This window comes from Eumetopias jubatus, unplaced genomic scaffold (genome assembly GCF_037043125.1).
Source record: "Eumetopias jubatus isolate StellerSeaLion01/CBP00866 unplaced genomic scaffold, mEumJub1_p1.0 scaffold_8, whole genome shotgun sequence".
NCBI classification, from domain to species: Eukaryota; Metazoa; Chordata; class Mammalia; order Carnivora; family Otariidae; genus Eumetopias; species Eumetopias jubatus.
The window spans coordinates 80,080,159-80,097,096 of NW_028274814.1; the positions used below are offsets into that span (position 1 = coordinate 80,080,159).

Consider the following 16,938-nt stretch of genomic DNA (forward strand, 5'->3'; position numbering starts at 1 on the left):
AATCTCACCTAAATACACTGTCCATCATAAGAGACCCAGAATAAAAGGAAAAGTAAAGGAACAGTCTGTAACAACTGACCAACTCTAAGACAAAAAAGAGATGGGGATTTAGAAGACGGATAGGTAATAGATGAAGAGGAAAAAAGTGAAGGCAAACTAGTGAAAAAGAAGCAAAGCAAAAAAGAACAAAACTCAATTTTGATAAAGAGAAATAGTTGCCTCAGAAACTGCTACACTAGTTGCCTCTTAAACAAAATAATGAGTGAGTGAGTTCAGTTCACACACCCAATAAATTCACACAAACTACCTGTTAGGTACACCCTTCTAAAACACGAGGGATAAACTGCCTTCGTGGAACATTTATTCTAGTTGGGGAAAGGGGCAAACAAATGAATAAGATATCAGATGTTCAGAAAAAGATAAAGTGGAGGACAGAAGGCAGAGTCCTGGTGAGGAGAAGGAGCGGCTTGCTATTTTATGTGAAGGTGGTTACAGAACGTCTCTCTGATGAAGTGACATTGGAGTAGAAACCTAAAGAAGTGGGCAATGTAGAAGGCTGTTTCAGGAAGAGTAACAGCAAATGCAAAGGCCCTGAGGTGGGAGTGTACACAGCATTTTAGGAATTGTAAGAGGACCGAATGTGGCCGGGACAGAGCAGGCCATGAGAAGACTGAGAAGGGTCCATGCAGACACGGTGATCAGAAGGGCATCCCACGTAGATCAGTACCAGAATTGGGGCTTCAAAGTGAGATGCAAAATCACTGGAGAGTTTTCAGGAGAAAAGGAAAATGATCTGCTCTGTATTTTATTTTTTTGCTCTACATTTTTAAATAAGGTGGTATCACCTTACTGATAATTTAATTATCATAAATGTATCATTTAAACAGGGACACTTTGGTGAGTGAACAAGGGTGTTATTAGTAGTTACCTCAGGACAACAGACATTAACCAGATTTTACTTTTTTTTCCCTCAAGACCTTAATTTTAAAAGGCTTCTCTGCATAGCCAGTTGGAAGGGGTTCTTCTGGCCAAATCTGGAACAATTTGATCACAATATATAAGTTGTAAAAGATTACAACATAATGAAGTAAAAATCTCCAAGGCAACATTGTTAAACATAAATAAATAAAAAGGGAAAGTTCCTTCTTACAGCATAAAGCCAACCAATAAATGTAGAAGGAAAGACATAATTAGAAAACCATCATTTAGCAAACATCATAAAAGAAAATTGATTAGGGCAAGAGTCATCCACAGCTGCTAAAATTGGTAGGTGAGTGTTTGAAAGTAATAGGATATTTTCACAGTCTCAGAATATATCCCCACAAGATACTAATTACAAAAGGAAAAATAATAAATTTATAATGGAGAAAACTGGCACACATCACCTTAACTTAGTAGCTAGAATTAACATTGCCGGTAATGGGACCAATAACAGAATGTGCACCCTACCATGATACACAGAGAAGAACTCAGCATCCCTTCTTAAGTAGTACCACCCAAAGTGCATGACCTGAATCTACCATGAGCAAACGTCAAACAAACCCAAATTGAGGGACAGACTACAAAATAACTGGCCTGTACTCATCAAGTTGTTAATGTCATAAAAACACAGAGTCAGGGACACCTGGGTGCCTCAGTCAGTTAAGCATCTGCCTTCAGCTCAGGTCATGATCCCAGGGTCCTAGAATGAAGCCCCATGTCAGGATTCCTGCTCAGCGGGGAGTCTGCTTCTCCCTCTCCCACTGCCTGCCGCTCCCCCTGCTCGTGCTCTGTCAAATAAATAAATAAAATCTTAAAAAAAAAATACAAAGAATCAGGAATCCAGGTCCTGGAATGGAGCCCCACATCGGGCTCCCTGCTGAGCAGGGGAGTGCGCTTCTCTCTGCCCCTCCCCCCAACTCATGCACGCGCTCTCCCCTTCTCTCTCCTCTCTCTCCCAAATAAATAAAATCTTAAAAAAAAAATACACACTAAAGTATTTAGGTGTTAAGAGGCACTGCATCTGCAACTTAAACAGTTTTTCTTTTTCTTTTTTCTTTTTTTTCTTAATCAAGTAGGCTCCACACCCAGCATGGAGCCCAATGTAGGGCTCAAACTCACAACCCTGAGATCCCGACCTGAGCTGAGATCAAGAGTCAGACACTGGGGCGCCTGGGTGGCTAGTTGTTAAGCGTCTGCCTTCGGCTCTGGTCATGATCCCAGAGTCCTGGGATCGAGTCCCACATCGGGCTCCCTGCTCTGCAGGAAGCCTGCTTCTCCCTCTCCACCTCCCCCTGCTTGTGTTCCCTCTCTCGCTTTCTCTGTGTGTCAAACAAATAAAATCTTAAAAAAAAAAAAAAGAGTCAGACACTTAACTGACTGAGCTACCCAGGCACCCCTTAAACAGTTCAGAAAAAAAAAATTCTAGGTGTTGGAGAGAAGAGGGAGAAAGATAAAACAAATATAGCAAAATGTTAACATTTGAGTAATCTTGGTGAAGAGTATTTAGAAATTCTTTGTAGTGTTTTTGCAAATCTTCAAGTCTGAAATTACTATTTTTTATGAACAAAATACACACATACTTATAAAGTTTCTGTGTAGAGAACAGGCTGTGAGGGTGATGAGTGCAGAGCTGGAAGCAGGGGTGGACCAATTAAAAGGCTACTACAGATTAAGGACAGAGGTCGTGAAAGATGGCAAAGTAGAAAGCTCCAGAAATTGGTCCCTCCACCAAAAATAACTGTTGAGTTGGCAAGAAATGCTTGAACCAACTATTTTGGAAATCTGGAATCTAGCCAAACACCAGCAGCATCCAAAGGAATGCTTGATGAAGAAAGAAGCTGGTAAATTTTAGTGAATTTCAGCACTTGGCATACCATCTATCTTCCCCCAGCTCCCAGTCCCATGGCAGGCAGCTGTGGGGACAGTAGCCTGAGATCCTGTTGCAGGCTGCTGGTGTCAGAGTGGGCAATAGGGACTCTGTCCTCCAAAAATCAAGGTTATTTGTTTTGATCACTGCTTTTGATTGCTGAAGAGTTGGCACACAGGCTGGCCATTGTTTCAACCCTGTGCCAGAGGTGGCTTCCTCAGCAGAGTCAGACAAGGGGATTTAAAGAAACAGAACATTCTTTTTTCCTCTTTTCTTTTCTTATTAGATTCAGGCATTTAAGAAAATTTCTGTAAAATCACTGGCTGACCATGGAGGTAACAGAAGAGACATAAGTGACCACATAAAACAAGGAACATACTCTTTGCAAAAATACTTTGGGAAAGTAACTAAACAAATGGATAATTTCAGTTCTAATCAAGTAGCAACAGTAATCTCTAGGGATGGAGTAGAATCTGCTTTCCAGAGTTACCATATTACAATACTCAAAATGTCCAGTTCTAAACAAAAAATTACAAAACATATAAAAAGACAAAGAAGCGACTGCCTTCGGCTCAGGTCATGATCCTGGAGTCCCGGGATCGAGTCCCGCATCGGGCTCCCCGCTCAGCAGGGAGTCTGCTTCTCCCTCTGACCCTCCCCCTTCTCGTGCTCTCTCTCATTCTCTCTCTCAAATAAATAAAATCTTAAAAAAAAAATTAAAAAAAAAGACAAAGGAGAGCATGGCCAATTCACAAGAAAAGAGAAATTGACAGAAACTATCCTTGAGCAAGCCCTAAAACTAGACTTAATATACAAACACCTTAAATATGCTCAAAGAGCTGAAGGAAACATGGACAAATAACTAAAGGAAATCAGGAGAACAATGTATGAACAAGTAAAGAACAGCAATAAAAGTTATAAAAAGGAAACAAATAGAAAATCTGGACCCAAAAGTACAATAGCTGGAATTAAAATTTTACTACAGGAATTCACATCAGATCAGCAGAAGAATCAGCAAACCTGAAGACAGCAAATTGAGATTACTCAGACTGAGGGGCAGAAAGAAAAATGAATGAAGAAAAATGAACAGAAACTAACAGACCTATGATACACCATTCAAGTGTAACAATGTACATATTATGAGAGTTCTAGGAGAAGAGGGAGAGGAAGAGGCAGAAAAAAAATTGGAAGAAATAATGGTTAAAAACTTTCCAAACTGGGATGCCTGGTGGCTCAGTTGTTAAGCATCTGCCTTTGGCTCGGGTCATGATCCCGGCATCGTGGGATCAAGCCCCACGTCAGGCTCCCTGCTCAGAGGGGAATCTGCTTCTCCCTCTCCCTCTGCCCTTCCCCCACTTGTGCTCGCTATCTCTAATAAATAAATACAATCTATTAAAAAAAAAATTTCCAAATTGATGAGAGACATGAATCTACACATCCACGGAGCTCAACAAACTTAAAAAGGATAAATTCAAAGAGAGCCACACCTATGTGCGTTATGTACAAACTGTTGGAAAACAGAATCTTCAAAGCAGTAGAAAGGGACTCATCACATTTTGAGGGAACCTCAATGAAATTAACAGTCAATATCTCATCAGAAACCACGGAGGCCAGAAGGCAGTGGGATAATATATGTAAAGCACTGAAACTAAAAACCAAGAATTCCAAAATGATGGAAAAATTAAACTATTTTTCAACAAAAGCTATGGGAGTTCATTTCTAGTAAACCGGCCCTACAAGAAATGCTAAAGGGAATCCTTCAGCCTGAAATGAAAGAACACTAGACAGTAACTCACAGTCGTATGAAGAAAAAAGATCATTACACAGGTCACATAGTACACTGATTTTTAGTATGTAACTCTTCTTTTTGTTTCCTATTTGATTTAAAAGACAAAATGCATAAGGGTGCCTGACAGTGGAGCACGTGACTCTTGATCTCAGGGTTGTAAGTTTGAGCCCCATATTGGGTGTAGAGCTTACTTTAAAAAAAAAAAAGAACGAATGAATAAAACAATGATTATAAATCTATGGTAACAGGCACACAATGTATAAAGACATAATTGGTGACAATAACAACATAAAAAGTGGAAACAGAACTGGACAGGAAAAGAATTAATGTATGCTGTTTTTTAAAATTGAGATATAATTCACATATAACATTATATTAGTTTCACGTGTACCACATGATTTGATATCTATACATATTTATATCTATTGCAAAATGATCACCACAATAAGTCTAGCTGGTATCAAACCAAATTAGATTGTTATACACTTACGAAGTTAACTGTAATCCCCACAGTAACCACCAAGAAAATAACTTTTAAAAATATACAAAAAAATAAAAAAATAAAGAAGGAATTAAAATGGTACCTTAGAAAGAATCAAACACAAAAGAAGAGTAATTGAGCAACAACAACAACAAAAATATATGACCTATAGAAAACAAATAGCACAGGGGCACCTGGGTAGCTTAGTTGGTTGAGCGTCCAACTCTCGATTTCAGCTCAGGTCATGATCTCAGGGTTGTGGGATAGAGCCCTGTGTCAGTCACTGCTCTCAGCACGGAGTCTGCTTGTCCCTCTCCCTCTTGCTCCTCCCCCACTGCTGTCTGTCTGTATCTTTAAAGTAAATAAAATCTTAAAAAAAAAAAATAGTACAATGGCAGAAATTAGTCCTTCATTATCAGTAATCACTTTAAGTACAAATGGTTTAACTCACCAATTAAAGACACAGACTGGCAGAAAAGATTTTTTTTTAATGACCAACCATATGTTGCTTACAGAAGACTCACTTTAGATACAATACACAAATGGCTAAAAGTGAAGGAACGGAAGATCTTCCATGCGAATAGTAACCAAAAGAGACCTGCAGTGACTAATCAAATATCAAACAAAATAGAATTTAAGTTAAAAGTTGCTACAAGAGACAAAGAGGGACTTTTATATTGGTTTAAAAGACAATTTATCAAGAAAATATAATTACAGGGGCGCCTGGGGGGCTCAGTCAGTTAAGTGTTTGCCTTTGGCTCAGGTCAATGATCCCAGGGACCTGGGATCGAGCCCCACATCGGGCTCCCTGCTCAGCTGGAAGCCTGCTTCTGCCTGCCACTCTGCCTGCTTGTACACTTGCTTGCTCTCTCTCTCAAATAAATAAATAAAATCTTAAAAAAGGAAAATATAACTATAAATATGAGGGCAAAATGAAGTAGAAAAATAAAAAAATAGTAGTGCATCCACAAAACCAAAAGCCTGTTCTTTAAAAAGATCAACAAAATTGGGCGCCTGGGTGGCTCAGATGGTTAAGCGTCTGCCTTCGGCTCAGGTCATGATCCCAGGGTCCTGGGATCGAGTCCCGCATTGGGCTCCCAGCTCCTTGGGAGCCTGCTTCTCCCTCTGCTTCTCTCTCTCTCTGTCTCTCTGTCTCTCATGAATAAATAAATAAAATCTTTAAAAAAAAAAAAAATCAACAAAATTGACAAACTTTTAGCTAGACTGTCCAGGAAAAAAGGGGAGAAGACACAAATAAATAAATCAGAAATGAAAGGGGCTATTACCACCAACTTTATAGAAATGAAAGGATTTTAAGAGAACACTATGAACAATCTTACTCCAAAAAATAAGATAATTTAGATGCAAAATTTTTTTCTAGAAACAAAATACTGAAACTGACTCAAGAAGAAATAACAAATCTCAACAGATATATAACAAGAGATTGAATCAGTAATCAAAATCCTCTCAATAAAGAAAACTCTAGAACAGATGCCTTCACTAGTGAATTCTACCAAACACTTAAAGAATTAACACCAACCCTACTCAAACTCTTCCAAAAAAAAGAGAACACTTTCTAAAACATTCTACAAGGCCAGCATTATCCTGACACCAAAGCCAGACAAAAATAGCATGGGAAAAGAACACTACAGACCAATATCCCTGAATAAAGACACAAAAATCCTCACAAAATACTAGTGTAATAGCATATAAAAATGAGTACACACTCGGGGCGCCTGGGTGGCTCAGATGGTTAAGCATCTGCCTTCGGCTCAGGTCATGATCCCAGGGTCCTGGGAACGAGGCCCACGTCGGGCTTCCTGGCTCAGCGGGGAGCCTGCTTCTCCTTCTCCCTCTGCCTTTCTCCCTGCTCATGCTCTCTCTCTCTCTCTGTATCTCTGTGTCTCAAATGAATAAAATCTTTAAAAAAAAGAAAAGATTACACACTATAACCAAGTAGGATTTTTCTCAGAAATACAAGGTGGTTCAACATAAGGAAATCAACGTAATATACCACATGATCATCTCAATAGACACAGAAAAGGCACCGGACAAAATTTAACACACGTTCATGATAAAAACACTCAGCAAAACCTTGATGACTTTATGCTAAGTGAAATAAGGCAGTCACATAAGGACAAATTTGTATGACTCCCCTATATGAGATTCCTAGAGTGTCAAATTCATAGAGACAAAGTAGAATGGTGGTGCCAGGCACTAGGCGAGTTAGTGATTAATGAGTAGAGAGTTTCAGTTTGGGATGATGAAAAAATTCTGGAGATGGATGCTGATAATAGTTGCACAACAACGTGAATGTATTTAATGCCACTGAACTAACTGTATACTTAAAAATAGCTAAAATGGGGGCCCCTGGGTGGCTCAGTTGTTAAGCGTCTGCCTTCGGCTCAGGTCATGATCCCAGGGTCCTGGGATCGAGCCCCACATCACATTGGGCTCCCTGCCCGGCAGGAAGCCTGCTTCTCCCTCTCCCACTCCCCCTGCTTGTGGTCCTGCTCTCGCTCTCTCTCTCTCTGCCAAATAAATAAGTAAATAAAATCTTTTAAAAAAATAGCTAAAATGGTAAATTTTATGTGTATTTTACCACGATAAAACACACACACAAAGAGCCAACTAGGAATAAAAAGAAATTTCCTTAATATTAAATGGGCATTTATGAAAATTTCACAGCTCAATAGTAAAAGACTGAAAGCTTTCCCTCTAAAATCAGAAATAAGGATACCCATTTTCACCACTGCTATTTGACACTGTACTGGAAGTCCTTACAAGAACAATTATGCAAGAAAAAGAAATAAAAGGCATACAAATAGGAAAAGAAAAAGTGAAGCTATACATGATTCTACATATAGAAAATCCCATAGGATCCAGAAAAATACTAGAGCTAATAAGTGAATTCAGCAAAGTTGCAGGATATGAGATCAACACACACAAACACACAAATCAGTTGTTTCTACATACCAGCAATAAACAAGCCAAAAAGGAAATTAAGAAAACAATTCCATGTATAATAGCATCCAAAAGAATAAAATAAATAGGAATAAATTTAACCAATTATATGAAAGACAAGTACAGATCTTCTTTGACTTACAATGGGGTTATGTCCCAATAAACCCATCCTAAGTTCACAATATTGTCAGTCAAATATGTATTTAATACATCTAACCTACCGGGGTGCCTGGGTGGCTCAGTCGTTAAGGACTGCCTTCAGCTCCGATCATGATCCCAGAGTCCTGGGATCGAGCCCTGCATCGGGTTCCCTGCTCAGTGGGAAGCCTGCCCTCTCCCACTCCCCCTGCTTGTGTTGCCTCTCTCTGTCTCTCTCTGTCAAATAAATAAATAAAATCTTAAAAAAAAAAAAACTTAAAAAAAAATACATCTAACCTACCAAACATCATAGCTTAGCCTAGGTCACTACCTTAAGTGTACTGAGAACAATTACATTAGCCTACAGTTGGGTAAAATCATCTTACACAAAGCTTATTTCATAATAAAGTGTTGAACATCATATAACTTATTGAATACTGTACTGAAAGTAAAAAATGGAATGGTTGTATGGATACAGAATAGTTGTGAAGTGTATCATTTGTTTACCCTTGTGATCACCTGGCTGACTGGGAGCTGTGGCTCACTGCCACTGCCTAGCATCATGAGAAAAGTATTGTATCGCATCTCCCCTCCCCTCCCAGTAAAAGTTCAAAATTCAAAATCAGAAGTATGGTTTCTACTGAATGCATATCACTTTTGCGCCATTGTAAAGTCAAAAAATCATTAAGTTGAACCATCGTAAGTTGGAGATCATATGCTGATGGGGCACCTGGCTGGCTCAGTTGGTAGAACATGTGATTCTTGATCTTGAGGTTGTGAGTTTGAGCCCCATGTTGGGTGTAGAGATTATTTAAAAATAAAACATTAAGAAAAAAGTGGGGGCAACCTGGGTGGCTCAGTTGGTTGAGTGGCCAACTCTTGGTTTTGGCTCAGGTCATGATCTCATGGGTGGTGGGACCAAGCCACACGACATACTCCACACTCAGCTAGGAGTCTGCTTGAAGATTCTCCCCCTCTGCTCCTCCCCCCACGCACTCGCTCTCGTGCATGTGCTGTCTCGTTCTCTCGCTCTCTAAAAATAAATAAATAGGGCGCCTGGGTGGCTCAGTTGGTTAAGCGACTGCCTTCAGCTCAGGTCATGATCCTGGAGTCCCGGGATCGGGTCCCGCATCAGGCTCCCTGCTCGGCGGGGAGTCTGCTTCTCCCTCTGACCCTCTCCCCTCTCATGCTCTCTCTCTATCTCATTCTCTCTCTAAAATAAATAAATAAAATCTTTTAAAAAAATAAATAAAAATAAATAAATAAATAAATCTTTAAAAAAAAAAAAAAGACTTGAATAGACACTTCTCCAAAGATACACATACAAATGGCCAGCAAGCACGTGAAAAGATGTTCAACTTCATGGTCACTAAGGAGTATAGCAAAACACAACCACAATGATATACCATTCACCCTCACTAGGGTGGGTTTAATCAGAACACAACAACAAAAAAGAAAACAGGAAATAAGAAGTGCTGACGAGAGTGTAGAGAAATAGGACCACTCGTACATTGCTGGTGGAACATACACTGGTTCAGCTGCTGTGTAAAACGGCTTGACAGTTCATGGGGAGCCTGGGTGGCTCAGTTGGTTGAGCGACTGCCTTTGGCTCAGGTCATGATCCTAGAGTCCCGGGATCAGTCCCACATTGCGCTCCCTGCTCAGTGGGGAGCCTGCTTCTCCCTCTGACCCTCCCCCCTCTCATGCTCTCTCTCTCAAATAAATAAATAAATAAAATCTTAAAAAAACAAAACCAAAAATGGCTTGACAGTTCCTGAAAAAGTTTGGTATATACTACACACCTATTAGAATGGCCAAAATCTGAAACACTGACAACACCAAATACTGACAAGGATGTGGAGCAAAGGGAGCTCTCACTAATTTCCAGGAAGAATGCAAAATGATACAGCCACTTTAGAGGACAGTCTGGCAGTTTCTTACAAAAACTAAACATACTCTGGAGTGGAGGGGGGGTGGGAGGGATGGGGTGGCTGGGTGATGGACATTGGGGAGGGTATGTGTTATGGTGAGCGCTGTGTATTGTGTAAGACTGATGAATCACAAACATGTACCCATGAAACAAATAATACATTATGTTAATAATAAAAAATTGAATTAAAGAAATAATAAAGCTGGGGGGCGCCTGGGTGGCTCAGTTGGTTAAGCGACTGCCTTCAGCTCAGGTCATGATCCTGGAGTCCCGGGATCGAGTCCCATATCGGGCTCCCTGCTCAGCAGGGAGTCTGCTTCTCCCTCTGACCCTCCCCCCTCTCATGTGCTCGCTCTCTCTCTCATTCTCTCTCTCAAATAAATAAAATCTTTAAAAAAAATAATAAAGCTGGGAAAATACCAGGAAAAAAAAACACACACCAAAAAAACTAAACATACTCTTACTATATGATCCAGAATTGCATTCCTTGCTATTACTTACCCAAAGGAGTTGGAAACTATCTCTACACAAAACCCTGTACATGGATGTTTTATAACAGTTTTATTCATAACTGCCAAAACTTGAAAGGAAACAAAATACCCTTCAGTAGATAAATGAATAAACTGTGATACATCCAGACTAGACTATTGAGCACTAAAAAGAAATTTGCTATCAAGCCATGAAAAGACATGGAGGCATGTTAAATGCATATTTCTAAGTGAAAGAAGCTAATCTGAAAAGGCTACATATTGCATGATTCCAATTATATGACATTCTATAAAGGCAAAACTGGAAACACTAAAAAAAAAAAATCAGTGGGTTGTCAGGGTTGGGTGGGGGTGGGGGAATGAATAGGCAGAACACAGAGGATTTTTAAGGCAGTAAAAATACTCTGTATGGGCGCCTGGGTGGCTCAGTTGGTTAAGCGACTGCCTTCGGCTCAGGTCATGATCCTGGAGTCCCGGGATCGAGTCCCGCATCAGGCTCCCTGCTCAGCAGGGAGTCTGCTTCTCCCTCTGACCCTCTTCCCTCTCATGCTTTCTATCTCTCATTCTCTCCCTCTCTCAAATAAATAAATAAAATCTTTAAAAATAAAAAAAAATACTCTGTATGATACTCTAATGATGGATACATGTCATTATGTATTTGTCCAAAACTCTAGAATGTATACTACCAAGAGTGAACTCTAAGGTAAACTATGGACTTTGGGTGATTATAATATGTCAATGTAGGTTCATCGATGTAAGTACAGAGTGTGGACCACTCTTGTAAAGGCTGTTGATAAAAGGGGAGAATATACATGTGTGGAGGCAGGAGGTATATGGCAAATCTTTGTACCTTCCTCTCAGTATTTCTGTGAGCCTAAAACTGCTCTAAAAGTCTTTAAATTAAAAAAAAAAAAGTTAAGCATAGAATTTCCAGGCCTAGAAATATATCCAAGAGAAATGAAAACATGTCTATTAAGCATGATGATTATAGTCAATAATACTGTATTGCATATTTGAAAGTTGCTAAGAAAGTAGATCTTAAAAGTTCTCACCACAAGAAAACAATTTTTTCTAACTATGTATGGTGAAAGATGTTAACTAGACTTATCATTCTGATCATTTTGCAATTTATACAAATATTTAATCATTATGTTCCACACCTTAAACTAATACAATGTTATATACCAATTATAACTCAATTAAAAGAAATCTACACAAATGCTTATAAACATTTCATACTCATCTCCTTTTTAAACATAATGACACATTAGCATTATTCATAATAGTCAAAAGGTGGAAACAATCCCTACATCACCAATGAACAGATAAACAAGCTGTGATTTATATACATATGATGGATTATTCAGACATAAAAAGGAATGAAATACTGAAGTACTGATACATGCTACAATGTGAATGGACCCTGAAAACATGATGCTAAGTGAAAGAAGCCAAACACAAAATGTCAGACATTGTACAACTCCATTTATATGAAATATCCAGATTAGGTAAATCCTTATAGACAGATTGCCAGGGAGAAAGGGGAGGGGGAAATGGGGAACAACTGCATAAAAGGTACAGGGTTTTCTTTTGGCCTGATGAGGTGGTAGTCGCACAACATTGTGAATACACTAATAACACTGAATTGTTCGCATTAAAATGGTTAATTTTTATGATGTGAATTCCACCTCAAATTTTAAAAAAAATGAAAGATGGAAAATTCTTTTTAAACTACAAAATTTAGGCAACCCTCTTGGGGACCCTCCCTCTTCAGGAGCTTTGTACTCTCAATAAACCTTGCTTTGCTGCCCACCATAAATAAACAAACTGAACTAAACAACAAAATTTAATCTTACTTTTTTTTTTTAAGATTTTATTTATTTGACAGAGAGAGACACAGTAAGAGAGGGAACACAAGCAGGGAGAGTGGGAGAGGGAGAAGCAGGCTTCCCGTGGAGCAGGGAGCCCGATGCGGGGCTCGATCCCCGGACCCTGGAATCATGACCTGAGCTGAAGGCAGACACCTAATGACTGAGCCACCCAGGCGCCCCAATCTTCTCTACTTTTTAAAAAAGATTTTAGGGGCGCCTGGGTGGCTCAGTTGGTTAAGCTTAACTGCCTTCAGCTCAGATCATGATCCTGGAGTCCCGCATCGGGCTCCCTGCTCAGCGGGGAGTCCGCTTCTCCCTCTCCCGCTCTTCCCTCTTATGTACTCTCTCTCTCTCTCAAATAAATAAATAATAAATAATAAAAATAAAAAAGATTTTGAGAGAGAGAGCCCTTTTTTACTTTAATAACAGCTCTATTTTGATACAGTTCACATACTATACAATTCACCCATCTAAAGTGTATAGTTGTCTTTAGTGTAGTCACAGAATTGTGCAACTATCACAATTTATTTTTATATATGAATGTATGCATCTTAAGTAATCTCTATACCCAACATGGGGCTCAAACTCATGACCCAAGATCGAGTGCTCTAACAACAGGGGCAGGTGCCCCTCACCACCATTTTAGAACATTTTTATCAACCCCACTATTTTAGAACATTTTTATGAACCCCCTCCCCCCAAAAAACCCAGTACCATTAGCAGTCACTCCCCATTAGCTCTTTCCCCAGGCTCTAGTCAACCACTATTCTACTTTCTGTCTCTATAGATTTGCCTATTCTGGACATTTCATAAAAGTGGAATCATATGTTGCATCGTCTTTTGTGACTGGCTCCTTTTACTTAGCATGTTTTCAGGGAATTTCCTTTATTTTAACTATAAAACTTGTTCCATGTATTTAAATGTAAAGAAAAAAGAAAAGAGCCACTGAGAAAACGAACATTACTGAATACAACGGCAGATCAGGAGTCCAAAACAGAAATGCAGTTAAGATGAATCTTTATAAAATATAAATCAATAGATTTGATTATAAGATGCAGCAAAAAATGCAAATTAGGGTAAAATGAATACGTTAGGGAATATATTTTACAAAACAAATAGCTTGTCAAAGAGAACCTCTTCCCTAAAAAGGTGTAGGAAAATTAATTACGAGGTTTAATTAAAGGGAGAAACACAAAGAGCAAAGAATCGTTTTTGTGTATGAAAACTCCTCCAGTCAGTGTTTCTTAAATTGTGGTTGTTGGACTACCTGCATCAAAATCTAAGAACTTGTTTTAAAAATCAGATTTCTGGCCTGTGCCCCAGAAAATCACTGAAGATGAGACCCTGGGAACTATTTTTTTTTAATTTTATTTATTTATTCATGAGAGACAGAGAGAGAGAGGCGAGAGAGAGGCAGAGGCAGAGGGAGAAGCAGGCTCCCTGCAGAGCAGGGAACCCGATGCGGGACTCAATCCCAGGACCCCGGGATCACGAACTGAGCCGAAGGGAGACGCTTAACTGACTGAGCCACCCAGGCGCCCCTGGAAACTATTTTTAATGGGTACTCTGGATGACTCTCATGAACACAAAGTCTGAGAACTGATATCTAATTAATACAAGTTAACACAAATGATTAAATATGTATCAGAGTCAAGAGAAGAGTGACAAGAGCAAAATGCATAAAAAAGAGGAAGGTAAAAAAAACAAAGAAAAATACTTCAAATTCTGGCACACTGTGCTCTAGGGAAAACAAAGTCATGTCTGAAAACTCTTGTAGAACTGATGTTGGAAAAAATTCTAAATGTGTAAATACACAAACCATTGTGCTAATACCAGTGAAGACCACTCAGGATATGACATAGGAAAGCATTTTTAAATTTAAGGTTGCCTGATAATGGAAAGCACATAACATGCACAGAATGTTTGTTGACAATGTCAACTATTTTTATAACAAGTACAGTTATATTTAATTATCTTCATCCTCTGATAATCCAGAGAAAACCAAACTTTTGCTGTGTTAGTCTTTACATGAACAACAGCATGAATTGTCAAATATCATGTCAACTGCTGTGCAAGCTCAGGGTCGGGACATTTACTTTCAGACCAAGATAATCTCTATTTTTAAGGGCAGACTTATGTAAACAAGGACAGGCAAAACTAGAGTTAAATTTCTCAACACTAAGAGCATTGCATGAGAGTGCTTAAATTTCCCTGAGAATCACTAAAATATGTATGCAAGGATAGCCTTTATTATTCTAACTGTAAGCAAAGATTCCTGAAGATGAAGTATTAAGTTCTAACTCATTAATTTACTTCACTGAGGAAAATCCATTTTGGTGTAGCAGGCATAAAGACAAGAATTTTACATTACATAACTCTCAAAGGATCTCACTATCAGAATACAAAATTTGTCTACCTTCCCCATAAAAAAACATCTTTCCCCTATAAACTCATAAATTCAAACTGATGTTCTAAAGTCTCTTTTGCCTCACTTACTTAGACTGAGCGTTATAATGCATTTGGAAACCCAATTATATTCCATGTAACCCTAAGGTGCAGATGTTTCAACATTTCCAGACACAATTCTTGTACATCTCATAAATGAGACAAACTACACTGGGGGTAATGAAGTAGCTAATGCATGCAAATAAACTACATGGGAAGTTATGCTACTTTCATAGGAGATTTTTATTTATTATCAACATTTGACTTGTTACACCAAAGTCTAGAAGTATCTAAAAGTTCTCCGATACTTTTTCTTTTTGTAGTTTATGTTTCAAAAGGCAGACATCCCACAATTAATCCTTAACGGCTGGCTAAGGCAGACGTGTGGACTTCTTCACCAAGGTCTCACATTTCCTTCCAACAAGCAGTCAACCAATATTCATCATTAACCCCATCTCCCAACTCCCCAGACATCCCTAACATGCTCAATGTGGCCCCTTCACACACTTCCAGTCCAACCTAACCCACACATACACACACACCATCGGTCCCCAAGTCTCCCACACTGGCACAACAAACAGCCTCTCAACATTCATCTGTTTTGCTAAACAAGGGCCATTCTTGCTTCTTCCACTAATCCTGCACAGACTTGACACTACCTACAATCTCTTGTTCCATTTCTTCCACAATAGTCACTATTCAAAGCAACAAAGAAACAAGTCAATCTTCCCTAACCGCAGACAGCTTATTTAACTAAATACCTCCCCCCATCCACTCCACCCCCCCCGCCCATTCTCTCTCCTGCTTTTGTTATTTAGAAGGTGCAGGGTCTGGGAAAATTCTCACTCACCTCATGCTATAGGCACCAGCACCCAGTTCCTGGCCGATCCCGGACAGACTAGCATCAAAGTCCTGCACCAGCCCAGATTCAATCACTTCATCGGCCAGAGGCAGCTTCAGAGCCCAGGCCATGCTGGCTCCTTCCTTGCCCCAGGAGACACCGTTTCTTGTACAAAGGCAAGTAGTGTGATTCTACCCAACGCGGCCAAGACTGTCGAAAACTCCAAACCAAGATCTCCCACGCAGTTCCCACTGGCCGACCCCAAGCCTGAACCGCACTGCCCGCACAACTAATTTGCCGTACCCTCGGCTCCTAGCTCCTACCTCGACTTCCAAAATCCCTCCCACCCAGCTCTCTGGAGCCGCGCGCGGGCCCCTTTGCTTAACTATTCCAGATTCCCCCGAGGCAGCCCGGGACTCCCGTACTCTCAATCCTTGGGCTCTCCCCTTGAGCTCGTGGTGGTCACTCGCTGCCTTCCAAACAGACCAGCAGCAGAGACCCGCTGCCTATCCGGCGCTCCCACGCCGCTTTCGCACCTTTTCCCCCGGTCCCCTTCTGCGGGAAGCCCCCCTCCCTCCAGGGACCCGCTCTCTCTTTCCCCTCCAGGCCTCGCTTCCGGTCAGTCCCACGATCACTTCCGGTCACCCCTTCTCAACCCCGAAGCTCTTAGAACCAAATCCAGGTCTCCGCCGAGCCAACTCCCCACCCTCTGCAGTCCCCCACGGCCTCGGAACATGGAAGGGGAAAGTCCAGCACCGGCTTGAAACCCAGACTAGCCAGGGTCCTCCACCGCCCGCCGCCCCAGCGCCAACCAATCATGGCGCCCTCTCCCTTTGCGGGTCCGGAGAACGTGACGTCACCCCGTGGCTCGCCAATGAGGAAGAGAGTTCGTGGGCTTCGGCAGTGATAATAGGCTAGCTGCGCGACGGCACCCGCCCCCGTAGATGGGCTGGGCGGTCTAGGAGAGGACCCGGCGTGCGTCAGGTGTCCTCTGTTTAAATGGCCTTCTCTGTGGCTACCTGAGGACTGCCTTCCGCTGTGTACTGAGTCCGCACTCTAAGGCGTGGGTGGAGCCTTCACTCTAGTCTTACCGAACCCACCCCTAGCCCTGGAGGATTCTGCACCGTTTCCCCGGCGCTCCCT

General features: G+C 40.7%; 1 protein-coding gene across 8 annotated transcripts in view; it reads right to left on the reverse strand.

Annotated features, from left to right (window-relative positions):
• The window catches only part of TFCP2 (transcription factor CP2), a 57,920-nt gene extending 41,293 nt beyond the window's left edge, over positions 1 to 16,627 (reverse strand). For all 8 annotated transcript variants that reach the window (XM_028125622.2, XM_028125621.2, XM_028125620.2 and 5 more), the window contains exon 1: positions 15,805 to 16,627. In XM_028125622.2, the coding sequence (XP_027981423.1) occupies positions 15,805 to 15,926 (122 nt within the window). In that variant the 5' untranslated portion in view covers positions 15,927 to 16,627. The remainder of the gene's footprint in view (positions 1 to 15,804) is intronic.
• Positions 16,628 to 16,938: the final 311 nt, after the last annotated feature.